Below are 16,827 nucleotides of genomic sequence, written 5' to 3'. Positions count from 1 at the left end.
CTAGGGCATTGAAAGAAGCAAGCAAGGGGTGATGGGCCTCTTTGTTAGCTGGGGTATAGTAAGAACCTGGGCTAGAGAGGGACAAGTTGATTAAAGTTGTAGATGTTAGAAGTTGGGCGGGGGTGGTAAGTATGACTGCTGCTGGAGATTCCCATATTCTTTTCTCAGATGTTCGAATATGAAAGTTATGTAAAAGAAATTCCAGGAAGAATGCAAACCCCCAAGGAGGTTAAATTACATGGACAATAAAAGGTGCAAGGTACTAGCCATTAAACACTAATGAATACCTACAATGGTTTCCTACCTTGTAATCTTATTAGTTCTCCTGCAATCCCCCCTTTGCGAACAATTTTGGACTGGCACTGGCACAGGAACGCAGGTTACGTAGCCCTGCGATGAAAGCGAGGCAGCTCGCACAGTGTGCAAGTAGCCAGGGAGAAAGCTGCCAGTGAGGTTAGGGTGGTCCAAGAGGGAGGGAGTCAGTGTGTGGGTAAGGGAGGAAGTATATAGAAATGTATATATATGTTAGAATAAGATTGTATGTATAAGTGTGTGTGTTAACATGAATGTGTATGTGTAAGTGTTTGTGTGTTATTATTAATGTGTAAGTGGTATGAGAGGGAATGTGTGTTACCAGGAGTGTGTGTGTTAGCGAGTATGAGTGAATATATGTTAGTATAAGTCAGCGTAAACATGTGTAAGTGTGTACATATGTGTGCTAGTACATATGTTGAAAGGGACCAATGGGGCCACTTGGCTTTTTTTGACTTGAAAGTCCATGGCCAATTCTAATTGTATAAGAAAACTGTAAGACAGGTGCCTGATTTATCAGGTGTGTCACTAGGTTGTCACCCATTGTGGTAACTTATTGTGTTACCACCATGGACCTCCTACCGTACCAGACAACATACATACAAGTCATGCAAGCACATACACACACACATACAAAAAAATGGTTCAGCGCTTTGAGTAGTCTTTGACCGGAGGTGTAGGCAGCAACACAAACCGTGCCAGGAATCAATCCTATCTGGCTTGAAGGTAGAATCTTTGGGATGTGTGTGGCGGTCACGCCTAAGGATATGATGGCTGTAAAGGTCTTCCAATATAACCAGGGGACGGAGGTATGTAAAATGAAGAAAAAAGAAAAAATAACCCAGGATTGAGCAACCTTTATTTGCTCTGACAAATATGAGTACTTTTTCATTTCTTTAAAGCCTTTCCCATTACCACAGTGTACACTAGGTCTTGTATAGTTACATAGAGACTCAGTCACATACATGCACACACATACAGAAAAAAGATAATCAGAGGACAGTAGCTTTGGATGTCACCAGGGCAGGCATTAAGTGTTCAGGTGCCATGTGCAGGCCACCCCATAGCTCCCATAATAGTCTCCTGAGCCCTATTGTCCCCTGCCAGTCTGCTTTTTTCCTACCCTATGAGGTGTAGATCAACTGAATAAAACATACAAACTCTGTATTTGCAGGTATAAGGTAAATAAATAACATATTGAAACATGGCATTGCACGTATAGAGCAACTGAATAACATACAAATCCATCCTTGCAGGTAGAGATTAACTGAAATATTACATGCAAACTCAGCATTTAAGGTATAGATCAAATAATGCATGGAAACCCTAAATTGCAGACACAGATCACAGTTCGCCCATCCTAAAAACCAATAAGACTTGCCAGCACCTAAATTCCACACATAGCACTTGCCCCAGGATCTAGATTGCATCCACAGAATTTGCACAGCACCCATATTATACACATAGGACTTGTCCATCACTGAAATTGCATCCACAGGACTTGCCCAGCATCCAGATTGCATACATAGGACTTGCCCCAGCACCCACCTTGCATCCACAGTACTTGCCCCAGCACCAATGTTCCCTATCATTTTTAGTAGTTGATGGGCACAGAACCCTGCTTTTTTGCTTTACCTCTCCACTTGAAGTCTCCCATTCTATTTGATTTCCCTTTTCATTTTATCTCCTCCTCTCTTTATATCTCCTTTCTCTCTCTTCTATTTCTCTTATTGCTTCCCTTTCTTTTTTATCTCTTTGTTCTTTTTTTTTATCTCCCCACCCTTTCTATGAATACCCCATCCTCTTTCTCTTTACCTTATCCTTTTTATCCAATACCTGCCCTTTCTATTGATCTGCCCTCTTCTTTCTCTCTCTCACTTTCCTCCCTATGCCTTCTCTTTTATCTCCTCCTCTTTTCTTTGATCCTCTTTCATTATCTCTCCTCTTATTCTTTATCTTATCTCTCCAATATCTCTTTATCTTTCCTTTTCTCTATATTGCTCCCCTTTCTTTTTTATTTCAGTTTTTTTTAAATCCATCTTCTTTCTGTGTTTTTCTCCTTGTCTTTCTCCCTGCCCATCTCTCCCCTTTCTCCCCATCTCTTCTTTCTCATTATCTTTAACTTCTCTCTCTTTCTCGTCTTCATTATCTATCCTCTATACCTTTCTTTTTTTCTTACGATATATTCTATACTATCCATCTAACCCCTTTCTCATTATCTCACCCTCTTTTATTATCCCCCTTTCTCGTTATCTCTCCTCTTTTTCTTTACCTCATCTCTCCAATTTCTTTATCGCCTCCTATGTTACTTTATCTCTTCTCCTATTTCACATCTCTTCTCCTATTTCACTTTATCTCTCCCTTTTTCCCAAACTGTCCCCTTTATTTTTTATCTCCCCCTTCACTTTGATCCACCTCTTTCTCATTATCTCTCTTTTCCTCTGTATCTCTCCAATTTATTTTTATCTCTCCTCTTTTTTCCTTTTTTCTTTCTCTCCTTTTTCTCATTATCCTTCCCTTCTCCCTATATGTCCCCTTTCTCTCTCCTCTCTATATATTTGTTTTATTCCTTCCATTCTGCTTTTCTCATTATCTCTCCCTCTTTCCACACCTCTGTTCTTATTAGTGTGTGTGAGCATGGATGTATACTTGTATGTGTGAGCATGGGTGTGTACTTGTGTGTGTGTGTGAAAGTAATAGTGTGTACTTTTGTGTAAGCATGGATTTGTAACTGTGTGTGTGTGTGAGCATGGATGTGTACTTGTGTGTATGAGCATGGAAGTGTACGTGTGTGTGTGTGAGCATGGGTGTGTGTACGTGTGTGTGTGTGTGAGAGAGAGAGAGTATGGGTGTGTACTTGTGTGTGAGAGTATGGGTATGTATGGGTATCTCTCCCTCTTTCCACAACACTGTTCTTATTAGTGTGTGTGAGCATGGATGTGTAATTGTGTGTGAGCATGGATGTGTACCTGTGTGTGTGAGCGTGTGTGTGTGAGCATGTGTGTGTACTTGTGTGTGTGAGCATGGATGTGTGCTTGTGTCTGTGTGTGTGTGAGAGAGAGTGTGTACTTGTGTGTAAGCATGGCTTTGTAACTGTGTGTGTGTGAGCATACATGTGTACTTGTGTGTGTGTGTTAGCATGGATGTGTAATTGTCTGGGTGTGAGCATGGATGTGTAGTTGTGTGTGTTATCATGGATGTATAATTATGTGAGCATGGATGTGTAATTGTGTGTGTGTGTGAGCATGGATGCGAGCAATGATAGCACAGGCCAGCTTTTGGAGGCTCTGTGATTTCTAGTTACGCCCCTGACTAGATGTATTAATTTTGAAGCTATTATGTTTCCACATACATTGTATCATCTCGCTGTTCTTTCACCTATATGTTTGGATATGTGTATTTGCTGTCACTGAGCAACTGCTTCTTGCCGCTAATGAGTGGGTTTAAGTTCTTCGGAATAAATCATAATGGGGTGACTAATAGAAAGGAATGCAAGGAGATGTAACATACTTATTTTCCATAGCACTGCACGGTACAGACACTGTTCCCGCTCGGCCGGGTACAGAACGCATGATTTGCGGGTGTGTGAGGACAGTTCATATGCAAAGCTTGAACGGACGGGTGTCCCATAGGCGAGGCGTGTATATGAGGGAGGAGGGGCTGGAGCGTTAGCGGGCGTTTACTGCAGCCTTCCTCCAAACTCCGGCGCTTATACAGTATAAGTGCAACGCACGTGCACACTGTGCTGTACAGCAGCTGGGAGCCGCTGTTCAGGATACACGGATTGAACGAGCTACGACTTCACCGGGACTGTATACACACGGTGAACCGTACCACTGGGGAAGTGACTTATAGGCTGCGTGGACCCTACCACTGGGGAAGTGACTTATAGGCTGTGTGGACCTCACCACTGGGAAAACTGCGTGGAACGTGGAGGTTCAGATATCCAGGGTAGCAAGTTTGCTCCCCTCCTGGCTTGACCCAACGTTCCATCTTCTGCCATGTAGAAGACCAGCCCTGACCTGCTGGTGACACCATGCTGCTGTGTGCCCAGAGCTGCCCCTCAGTGGGCGCTGAGCCTTCTTGAAGTAAGAGGCACCAGTGGTGGTAAACCCACCCACACGATTGGCTGGCAGAGGGGCAAGTGCGTCCTGTCCCCTCCTGCGGGGGTGTGAGTTGGGGCTGTGAAGAGGCTCCAGGGACATGTGAAGTAGATGTGCTAAAGGATGTACGTGTGTGCACCCCTGGAGATGGCATGACATGGTGCTGAGAGCACAATCCCCCGTGGGTCACTTATGGATCTGACCTTCTAATGGATCAGGAGTAAGGACATCAAACATTCCTTTGGGACAAGGAGGAACAGGTGGCGATCACAAGAAGCACCCAGGCATTGGACTATAAAGCGCAGGAGCTTGGGCATCTTTATACTTTATATTCAGTCTGTGCAAGGCTTGTCTCTGTCCTCAATTTAGACATTAAGCCTTTCTAGGGTGTTAGTGGACAGGGGCTGAATCCAGCTAAAGGGGGGAATATCCTCCTCTCCCACCCAGATGTCTGTAACTGTCTCCTTATATGTTCTTAACCAGTAGTGGAAATGAAAGCAAGTCCAGCTTACATAGCTGTGGAGGTGATCATCGCTGTGTTGTCCATTGTGGGGAACGTGTTAGTGTGCTGGGCAGTGGCCATTAACAGCACCCTGAAGAATGCCACCAACTATTACCTGGTCTCGCTGGCAGTGGCTGATATAGCAGTGGGACTGCTTGCCATTCCTTTTGCAATCACCATCAGCATAGGCTTAGAGACTGATTTCCACAGTTGCCTATTCTTTGCCTGCTTTGTACTGGTGCTGACCCAAAGCTCTATCTTCAGTCTTTTGGCTGTAGCCATTGACAGGTACCTGGCTATCAAGATACCCCTCAGGTAAGGTGTTCACAGGACTTCCTCAACCAGAACTGTAATTTGAGTCCCACGTTCTCTGTCTGTGAGAATAGGGAACCTCTGTTTCTGTAAGCTACCAATATAGCTTATTTAATGTTAGTTTAGTGGACAATCTTTTCTAGATTTTATAAATAGTTTCACCAGATATGTTAGTGACTGCAACTCTCAGTATACCCAGGCTGGCAGAGCATGATGAGATTTGTAGTGCACACCAGCTGAAATAATATTTCCTAACACACATTTTATCCCCCTTATAGTCACAGCCCCTGACCCACTAATGTCATTAGCAGCCAATGTCCTTGAGCACTAATTCACAAGCTGCTGTAGAGGATATTTAGATACAGTGTGTTAATGGTGTATTACTGTTAGTAAACCTTCTAGTGAAGTCTAAACAAACACCATGAATTAAAGACACCGTATACACCAATATGTTTACCTGGAGTGCCCATTGTTACAATTGTACAAAGCAAAGTTTATAGAACTCTATACAGTACACACTGTGTAAAAGTACTGCAAAATATCTGAGAGACAAGTAATATGAGTGAAAGCCAGTCCAGAAAGTGCTTAACACCTCGGTGTAAAGCTTCTGTCTTTGTTTCATCTTTTATCATAAATAGCAAACATATCTGTATTGATAATACAATCACATCATAATCAATGAAATTGTTCTTTACTATCGTTTTGTGAACACCTTTATACGGTTAATATTTTAGATTTCCACTATGCTTGAGACCTTGACACCTAAACTTTACTTCTTTATTCTAGCAGTCACATTCTCGGTTTCGTTTAATATTAGATTTTTAATTGCAAGTAAAGAAGGTATGTGTAGTATATTTTATATGTCACTATGGGGGATTATAGATCAGTTGTGGTTTTGGTGACCTTTACTTTCTATTTGTAGCTTATATTGGTAAAGAAGTCTCATTTGTGTTTTATTTTGGTTGGTTTCTTGGGTATGCTTGTCTGGGTGAGTGAATAAACATATTCATGGGAGAATACATTGTGTAAAGCTTTACTGTCTTTTTGTATAACAATGGCAATCAAAATTTACCGGCATGTAAAATGTAATTTTATGGTATTAAGATCACGCTTCAACTTAGCGGGTTCAGATTGTGGGTTTGATTCATCCAGTTTGGACGCGATTTGTTTTTTTTTAGCCCAGCTACACATATGTTGAAGACTAATACATTACCAAGTGCACCAGTTATTTTATTCACAGTATAATTGATTTAATGTGACCGTGAATGAATTTTCTTAAAATACGTCACAGCACTGTTGAGTTGCTATAATTTGGTCAATTTTGTAGATATCCACATTCATACCCGGGCTTGAAATATAGGGAGAAAGACATTTCTACATGGACAGAAGAGCTTGCAAACAATTGTGAATCAAATTAATGATTTTTTTGTAACCCGGATACGGTTCATTAAAGGAGATTGATCTACAGGGTGGGAAACAAGAACAATTCACAAGCCTCTATTGTTGTGTTATGCGATAAACAATGAAGAGCTCTGATTACCACAAACATTGTTGATTTTAGGTAATCCCATTATGATCAAGTTAATTCATTTAATAGGTGGATATATTATGACGGGTTGATTGACAGATTGATTTATACTTGTAATGAGAACTTGATAATCTCCCCTGTGGACTGGTTCTGCAGAATGACTGAAGACTGGGATACGCAGATCTGTTAACTGATGGCTAATAACAAGCCAAACATTGAGGGACATCTCTGCTTAAACGCTTGTCTTTGCAGGAGGTTAATTATATTTCACCCAAAAACTAACATCAATTAGAGTTTTATTTATTTGGCCATAGAGAACCAGTAAAGATCATGTTTCATATCGAAATGAAACATAACATTATAGTACTTGGTTTTAAATAGTAGAAAGGGATAGATACAGTAGTTAAAATGCCAGGTTCTTGTGGTCTCCAAGAATGAGACATTCTTTTTGTCACTGTCCAACAGAGCATTTTGGGATAGGCATTATGATGCCATTTCTAGGCTGGTTATTATTTGAAATTTGGCAAAATGTGCTAACAGCAAAAAAGTGAGATGAAAATACTTATGTAGACCCTTGTTCTTCTTCTCTCTGTGATATTATAAGTTTTACACATTTCAATAGATCACAAGGATGATAGATTCGAAACTCTACTGCAATTCGCACTTTAAACTACAGTTGCATGTTTCTTAAGCTCTTCCTTTCACACCAGATGATAAGTGTTAATGGAAAGAAATGTCTTATTTCCTAACTCAGTTGCCCATAGGATAAAAAAAATGTCAAGCTTTGATGATTTAAAATGTAAGGAACATTAGACATTTGACACAAATGGTAGAAAGGATCTATTCGGCCAATATTGTCTCCTGATGTAAAGACTCAGACTTTACATTGTGTTTGGTCCCGTCTTAGATTCAGGATAGCTTTATGTCTACCCCATGTATGTTTTAATTCCATCATTGTATTAATCTCTACCACATCCTCTGAAAGGCTGTTTCACTTATCTGCCTCCGTCTAAGAAACACTTATTTGACGCAAAACATTCTTCTCAGATTACTGCAGTTACGTCTCTGTTTCCCTGTTCCTCAGAACCCCACCGTCGGGTTGGTGTGCTATACATGTTGTTGGTTGTATATTGTATACAAAGGAAGCATATGTAAATAGAAATGATAAGAATAGACGCTGATTTGTGTCTTTTTTTAGTAATAACCGTAGGTTCCGGCTGTGAGATTAGGTATTACCTGTGTATCACTACCTAAACAGTAGCATTTGACCAACGTGCTTAACGGACACCTTATAACTGATAACAAGAATAATTGATCCTTGTTTTAGTACAATGTTGTTTGGAGACAGAAACATGTTATTTTATGTTGTTTCTATTTAAAGGAGCAGTATCACCTCACTACTTTTAGCACGAGACATTTCTTTTAAGAGTTAACTTTAGGGTTTAACTTTGTGGCTTTAGTGTATAAAACTGTTGGAAAAGTTACACGTTTGTTGTGAGGGCCATTTACTAAGAGTAAAACTAGAGAGGAGGCTTTGCCGGAGCTGGCTGGCTCATGTTCTGGAAACAGAGCCGGCCCAATGCGATCCTTAAAAATGGACCAGCCAGCTCTAAGGGGCAGACAATCAGAGGTAGTACGTGACCAAAAGCGAGAACACGCATGTCTAATAAATAACATCATGAATAGAGGATAGAGTGCTTTACCGTCAAGAGGGAAGACATTTTCCTGTGTGCTTTATTAAGTACTTCTCCAAAATTGTATGAGCCGGGTGCTGATGTTTGAAACAAAGAATTATAAGTAAAATACAGTTACAGTTAAATTATGTTTATCTCTCTCAGGATGCAGGAAACTTTACATATAGAAATACAATGCTGTGATTATCTCAAATATAAATAGATTTTACCTTTGGCTCTGGCTCACTAGATCATATGTTATTAATTTATTAATTTATTTTAAAAGGAAAATCTTGAAAACCATAGCTTACTTGCCAAATATCCCTTTGTTTCCCCACATCTTTCTGCCCCACTTTACTTCCCTAATGTCTCTTTTTAAGGAGCTCAGAATGTTAGTTATGTAAAGCGGTGTTAAACTTTTCTACAGTCCTAAAAGTCACACAATTTATTTTCTAAATATATTTTCCACCCACATCATCGTAAGCAAAATACATTCTTACATTACAAGCGTTCTTAAAGCCCTGCCTCAAAGCCATGCTTGTAGCCCCACACCCCCTCAATCCAGGGGCAAATGCAGGGGCATTTGCTTTATGGCCCTTTGTGTCAAATGTCCCCTACTTGCGGTTAACCTGTTGTGTAATTTATACATTTGCCTGCACACACACACAGATAGTGCTTGTTGTGCTGGGTTACATGGGGTGCCACATGGGGGCACACTTTTTCATGAGATCTCTCCTGCAGCAGGGTATTTTGCAAAGCCATAGTCTGCATTTCAGAGGGAGCTTCTCACGTTGTGTCATAATCGGGCAGTAAGAAGCTTCCTTTGTAGTTACTTGCGGTTACACCTTTGTGGCTGCATATCTGTGTATGCACATACAGCATTTGCTTGATTATAAGACAAGTTTTTTTTTTCTTCAGAAAATCATCTGAAAAAGTCCACCCCGGCTTATAATCAAGGTCCTTTTTCATTATCAGCGTCGCATGGACTAAGCCTAGAGGCTTGTCACTCACTCTTCCATGCTCCCTCATACACTCTCCTGCCCTCATTCACTCAACCTAACGTCCCTGCTAACCTAACTTCCACGTCCCTGAGAGAGAGTAAATTAAAGCATGAGAGTGAGAGAGTAAGTGAGAGTATGAGGAGAAACAAATTAAAACCAGTGTTTTTGCTTTTGTTGCTAATAGGGTGGTCTTATATTCAGGCCTTTTATTTTCTTTAATTATGACCCAACGTTTGTGGGGTAGTCTTATAATCGAGCAAATACAGTGTGTAAGCATTATGTCTTGCATATATTTTAATGTTTTTTTCTGATAAATGTGTTTGGGCATTCGGTTAATTAAAGTTAACTTTAACTCAGCTTTGTGAAAGCGAAAATTACAAAAGAGTGTAAGCTCAGTAGACAAGCCCTGGGAAGTTCCCAGGTATGGCCATGTCTTCCTGTATAACTGAAAAGAATTACCTTACCAAGAACCATTTTAGGAATAGGCGAGTCTCAGGAGCCAGATGGCGTCACAAAATTTACTGCATGCTTCTAGTTTTTTTATACAATTTTGGATAGATCTGTATTGAGCATTTTCTCCTGTCTCCTAAAAAGTAATGACTTGGTTGTTGCGCTAATCTGTAGATGTTTCAACCCCTGAATCTGATTTATTTCTCTGGGCAAGGGAGCTGTAGCAGCTTTCAGCCTTCCAGCATCACTAAACTAAACAAAGGGCTGTTATATGTTTATTGTAAATGAGTTTATGAGTATTCAATATATCACCGTTAAACATTTCCTTTAATTGTCAAACCATTTCCAAGATAATTGTAATCTAACATTTTATTAGTTTGCCATATTAGGTTCTATTACCCCTTTGAACCAAAACATACAATGAATGTGTTTTTTTTGTTGTTGTTGTTTATGTAGTATTCTCTAGAATAACATAGGATTTTGAGCAAATTCATGGAAAAGTTTAATGGAACCAGAATAGCATAATTTATTATTCAGCCGTCACTAGAGTTAGAGAGCTGGCATTTCATTTAATAAATGATGGTGAAACTTTCTGTACGTCATTCATTATAAGCTTTTCGGCTAATGAGCGTTGAGCAGAAAAATCGTTTAGGGAGCTGGATGTGCTGAAAGGAAAATGACCTGTTATATATGCCTTCTGTACCTAAATACATCCTTCCCGGTGCTGCTTATTGCAATGGGTTTTTTAATTACATATTTAGAAACAATAAAAATAAGTTGGGTACACTAAATATTCCCAAAGCCTACATCATTCTTAGTTACATATTTAATTACGCTTCCTTGAGATATGTTATAAGCTTGCCTGTGCCCCTAGGCCTTTAAAACTCCTTCCTCCAGCTTATCTGACCACTAGAACAATTCATTTTGGTACTGTTTGAGAGCAAACGGGCAACGTGAAGTTAATATACTGAAAATATGATTACATGTTAACTTTAACTTATAGATTAGCTAATTTTAGCCATCTTCCCCAGGTCTGGTTTGCTGAACTGGAAATCTGCACATGGACCAGGATAAGTATAGTGTGTTTTTAAATAATATACTAGGAAATGCATATATACTTTACATTTTATCAGCGTAACTGATTTATATATGTGTTACTGGTGTGTTGAAATTCTGAAATATTAATGTTTTAAGGGTACGTTTGTACTGCAACCTGCTGCCGTAGGCCCAACCAACCTTGTCCTAAATACACTTCTGCTGCCCCAATGAGACCAAACGTCCGATTAACACAAAAGTCAGCTGTGCAAATCCAGTTTTCAGTTTATTGTTGGTTCCTCTGCAAGGAAATGAGAGAGTCGGATTCTAACATGAGAACTATGTCTATCTGATTACATTCTAAATGGACAACTTAATTGATAGTTACTGTAAGAAGTGAGTGACTACACTCAAAACAGCCTCACTAATGCATATTTTGTTAACTTCAGTATTGAATCTAATTTACAGTCATCTTGAGTACTATGTATAATGGCCAGTTCCTCGATCCACATGCAATTTAAGAATTGAGTTAACAAGCAAATGATAACTCTTTAAATGCCAGAATAACTCTTAAACAACAGAAGCATATCAAAATACTTTGTAATATGCATTCACCAAAACTAAAAATAATAAAAAACCATGACCTTGGGGATAAGCTGCAGCAGCCAATCAATGCATATTTAAAGAACACTTACATTACTCATACAGCATCTCACAAAAGCGAGTACACCCCTCACATTTTTGTAAATATTTTATTATATCTTTTCATGTGACAACGCTGAAGAAATGACTCTGCTACAATGTAAAGTAGTGAGTGTACAGCCCGTATAACAGTGTAAATTTGGTTTTCCTATCAAAATAACTCAACACACAGCTTAATGTCTAAACCTTGGCAACAAAAGTGAGTACACCCCTAAGTGGAAATGTCCAAATTGGGCCCAAGTGGCAGCATCTTAATACACAGGATTTGAGTACTACCATTGTAAATGTGGCACTTGTAAGTGTTGTTTTTTGTTACGAAAGATATAATATCATATAATAATAGCTCACAGAGGTGTACTTATTAAAAGCTAACACCAGACATCAACCTGCGCATCAGGTTGTGAACGGCTTTATGGTTTGGAAATGAAATAAACATAACAAGTCGGAGCCAAAGCATTATATAAGACATAAATTAGACTATAAATTAGAATCCTTATCACCCAGAGGGTCCCTCTGACTAATGACATTTTGGGGTGGAAAGGATTCCATTAGGCAAGCAGGACTTTGTTAGCATTGCCATAAAGAAGCAGCTTGGTGTGGTATTAATTTTTTTGACCATGACTGCCTACAATGAAGACGCCCAGATAAACAAGTCCTTTTAACTGATGTATTAATGAAGTTAATGTGATACAGTATTAGCATCCGTTCCTACACACTGCAGACGGTGCTTTTAAATAGTTTGTATCGCCATTATTTGGTTTTGTGTCTCCAGACAGATCAATATAATAGGTCCAGTAAGAACAAGCTTCCCATTAATTGCCCTCATTCTCAATTGTAACACAGGCAGCAGCTCATTTTCAAATCATTGTGGTTGAATAAAGGTGGTAGAAATAGCTACAGCGTCTTCTAGAAGCTCTTAAAGAGGAATGTATTAATCCTCTATGGCTGCATCCATTTTGATTACTAAAATGATCCAGCTGGCTTCTAAAATGTTCTTTCCGGCTCCAAAATCCTTTTTAGATTTGTACAGCCGTGACACCTTTCTTCTTCTAATGTCAATCAGAGCATAATTTAGCAAACATGTAGCAGGGTCTTGCCCCTCACTGGCTGTATCCTCTCAGTAGGGACTAGATGACGAACAGCTGATACAGAAAATAGCCTTCATGTTTTCTTTTGTTCCCTGTATGGAAAGGCATTGACCTTAAAGTGAACCATCCTAAGGTCATTCGCTATTCTTGCAAGAAATGAGCATCAGCCCAGATTGTTCCTGTCAACACCAATCATGTTGTGATAGGAATGGTCGAATGTGCTATAGAGAAGTATCATAGTGCATTACATAGTACATAGTATCCGTACAAGGCCAATCTTTTATTCTTAGCATTAGTGCTATAATACAGTATCAATTTGTGACACGTTATTTGTGACCTCCTGTAATTTCTGCTCCCATAGCAGTTAGGACTCTCGACCCAACCAACCAAAAAGGGGTGAGAGGAAGGTAAATGGCTGGGAGGTATGAGAAATGAAGGGGTTAGTTGTAAGAGGCTGATTCAGGTAAAGGAATAAGAGGTTAGGGGTGAGTTGCAAGAGCCATGGAACAATGGGATTTGTTTCCAGCTTGAGAAACAAATAGGGGCTAGATTTGTATATGGATGTCCTGTAAAGAACACATAAAACACAATGTGAACACTGTACTGTTTTGTGATAAATCAAATATATAGTCATCTTACCTTTTGGTGATTTTTTTTTTAACATAACCCTTGGTATCTTCCAACTTTGCTGGAACTCAACATTATCCGGGAGGATGATATTCAGCAACCCTGTGAAGAATTCAGTTTCTAATATAAGAATTTCTGTATGCTCCACCCCATTATTTAAATGTAAGTCAATATTTGAATTAAATATGTAAATAAAAGAAAATTAACCCCTTAATGACAAAGCCCGTACATGTACGGGCTCAAAATGCATTGTTTTCAATGGGTTTAGGGGCCGCCCATTGTCCTTAAGGGATTAAAAATAACTATTTATTACAGATACACAACATTTAAATATATCTTACATACTTAGACTTTTTTTTAGTATTTTGCCAGAAGAATAGATAATGTCTGACAAATGCAGATCAACGGTATGCCATCGGGGCTGAAAGGTAATATCATGGGGGTGTTATTAGAGCTTCATGAACCCACACAGACCTACAGAGATCTGTCATGGAAATGAAGAGGAATCTCACTGGCCCAAGGGTTTCCTTTTCTAACAATTCTCTATGTAGGCTTTGAGGTTAAAAGCTGGAGCAGTCCTGATAAATTGCCTTAGGCACCCATTGATTTTCTATGTTAATGCTCGTTTTTACAAATTGTTCTTTTTTTATTCTCCACTCAAATGCCTGGTTGAAATATTGGAAAGCGAAGCAGATCATGTCCATTTAAACAAAAGAACATGGAGCGCACATATAACGAGACTGTTAGTAGTAAAACAAAGACACTGATTTCTCCACCCCTAAGGTGACCTCGGAGTTAATACTTTATACCACTGTGTCCCAAGGGTTCGACTGACTCATCCTGCATGCGCAGGAAATGGGCTACAATCGCTATAGCCTTGAGGGTTTTTTCTTCTTTTGTAAAGTAAGATTCCAGTTATACCAACTTCAAACTTAGAGACCCTTTTGACATAAAAATGGAAAAACACCTGGGTCACAGAGACTGCTTCTAGGAATCAGGATTGTCACTTTAAGCTGGGACTTTCCCTTTCAAGTGACTGGTTTTGTTTGTAGGTAAATATGGAATTTTTAGTTTACAACAGATGGCTTGTTACTTACCCTTAAATTTAACTGGAAGTCAGGTCAGGATATGGACCAACAAGAAAACGTTAAGATGAAAATGGTGCATCACACATCACACATATATATATATCACATAGTGAACACTATCGATATGGAAATGCAGTTGCACTGTGTCATATGCTCTGCCAATTGTTACAGGAATATTCATGCAGATCCTGAGAAAATGAAGTTATGTTCCCATTGTACATACATTAAGGGATCTTATATTATTATGATCCTTTATTTATTACGTGTCAACATATTACACAGCTCTGTACAATTTAAAGAAGGCGTGGAATATATTCGTATATTTTAATAAACCCTATTCTGCACATGTATTTTGTGTACAGAACTGGAAACATGGTAGATCCGCGTGAAATTTGTCTGGGTGTATAATGTGTTGAGTGCTTATGATACCTTCCCATAATCCTGTGGTTTTGGACAAGCCCAGCACTGTTAATAATTGTACATTTAATCAACATGAACTTTTAATGGTAAGGTTATTTATAATCTGGATGTGATACACCTTCTAAATTTACTGTAATTGCTTTACACAGTAGCAACTTCTTTTTTAACTATTAGATGCTTAGAATATAAGACAATAAAATAAACAATGTTGTATAAAATGTATTTCAGTACATAAAGTTCCAGATGTTGTGTGTCCAGGTGTTGTCCACATGTTATCTTAGAAGGTCTAGATTTTTTTATTTTGAAATATGGTTAACATACTATATTTAAAGTAGGGGGTATATTTTCTTTTTATTTGAATGTATTTAGACATCTAAATTCTATTTTAAAATTCCCAATAGGTATGGGTAATTTCCTTAGTAATCCTCTTTTAATTTATGAACCAACAAATGACCAAAAGCTGTAGGTAAGAAGCCCAGATGAAACAGTAGTGGAAGATCCCTTAAAGACGTCACTCACACATCAGGCTATTATGAGATTAGAAGATTCTTTTCCTTCTGTCGTCACTATAATCTGTGGTCCTGAGGGAAGGAAATGTGTGACTTCATCATAGATAAATACATTTCAATAATGCTACTGGGGACAATTATTAGTGTACAGAATGGTGTAGTTAATGAGTGGTATTACTATTACATTCATGATTTTGTTAGCATTTCATAAAGCATCAAAAGTGGTTGATTTATAATTAGTAACATTAAAAATGGAGTCACTTATTTAACTAATAGATGTCAAGTGCCTGTTTTCTTTACACATATAAATATAGACTGTTCATAAGTAGTGATTGGCCAACTACATTTCGAGGCCTCAGTATTTATAAATAGGAATCGACAGTCGTGGGTCACTCTCACATATACATCTGGGGTTTGGGCACTCGGTGGGGTCACATGTATGGAAAACATTCATAGCAATTGAAAGAGGAACACACAAATGGGATTACCACCAAACCACTTAGACCTATCATCTTAAAAAGCATCTTGGATGTCCAAAGTTCTCCCTCCCCCAACTTTTTTGGCTTATTAATGGAAAGGTTTGGTGACACAAAGGGCAGTAGTAATTTCTCCCACAGCAAAATATAATACATGAAATTGAATCATAATGGCCACCTCCCCAAACTCTGTCTTCCTTTCTTGCTGCTTCAAAAGTTTAACCACAGTTGAGCATCACTGTTAAAAATAGAACGCCTGGGACTAATCAGCATAATCCATATAGCAATGCTATGCGCAAATTCCTCTCCAGCAGCTGGCACGAATGGAAAAGCTGTGCATGACATTGTCAAAATGGAAATGTGGCGTTGTATGACCCTACACAACTAGTGTGGCAGCTTGCACTGCATCCGAGAGGGAGGACCTCCTGACCCAGTCACCTGTGTGATGCGTATTTCGAGTGCGTGCCATCTGACTGAAAATATTTTGCGCATCAAAGTAGTTTTGTGTGTGTTTTGAAGGGCCAGTGTTGCTACTCCACCAGTGTGACTGAGAGTGATCAGAGTATTTGAGTTTGTGTCTATCAGTTAGTCTTGTTCTTCACAAGGGGGAATGCTCCCCTACAAAAGTGAATTTTAGGGCCAATGTATACTTAATACCTAAAATATACGGTATGTTCCCCTACATTGTAACACAGATCCTTATATTTTCTGTGTGTAGTGGAGGGGCTGCAGATTGGCTGCTGATGGGAAGTCTCCTATCGTTCTTAGCAGATTGGCTGCTGATAGATAGTCTCCACGCGAGATTTCTGTTATACACCAAAGCCTCACATGTACAAATAATGCATCCACTACAACTCACGTGACCCCAGTGGCATATTTTAGCCTAGGCCACTATGCCACGAAAATGTGGACCAAGATATGACATCATATTCCAAAGTTCACTGTGAGCTTGCAGCATGAAAGACTTAGCCGAAGGATGTGCGGCTGAATGATTCCAGGAT

The 16,827-nt window shown here is 39.1% G+C and overlaps 1 protein-coding gene across 1 annotated transcript in view; it reads left to right on the top strand.

Annotated features, from left to right (window-relative positions):
• The first annotated feature begins 4,058 nt into the window (after positions 1 to 4,058).
• ADORA2B (adenosine A2b receptor) overlaps positions 4,059 to 16,827 on the top strand; it is a 34,361-nt gene continuing 21,592 nt past the window's right edge. The window contains exon 1 of the mRNA XM_053457003.1: positions 4,059 to 5,232. Coding sequence (XP_053312978.1) covers positions 4,907 to 5,232 — 326 coding nt within the window. The 5' untranslated portion in view covers positions 4,059 to 4,906. The remainder of the gene's footprint in view (positions 5,233 to 16,827) is intronic.

The sequence above is a fragment of the Spea bombifrons genome, chromosome 2 (assembly GCF_027358695.1).
Source record: "Spea bombifrons isolate aSpeBom1 chromosome 2, aSpeBom1.2.pri, whole genome shotgun sequence".
NCBI lineage: Eukaryota > Metazoa > Chordata > Amphibia > Anura > Pelobatidae > Spea > Spea bombifrons.
This window is presented reverse-complemented; position numbering and strand designations above follow the sequence as displayed.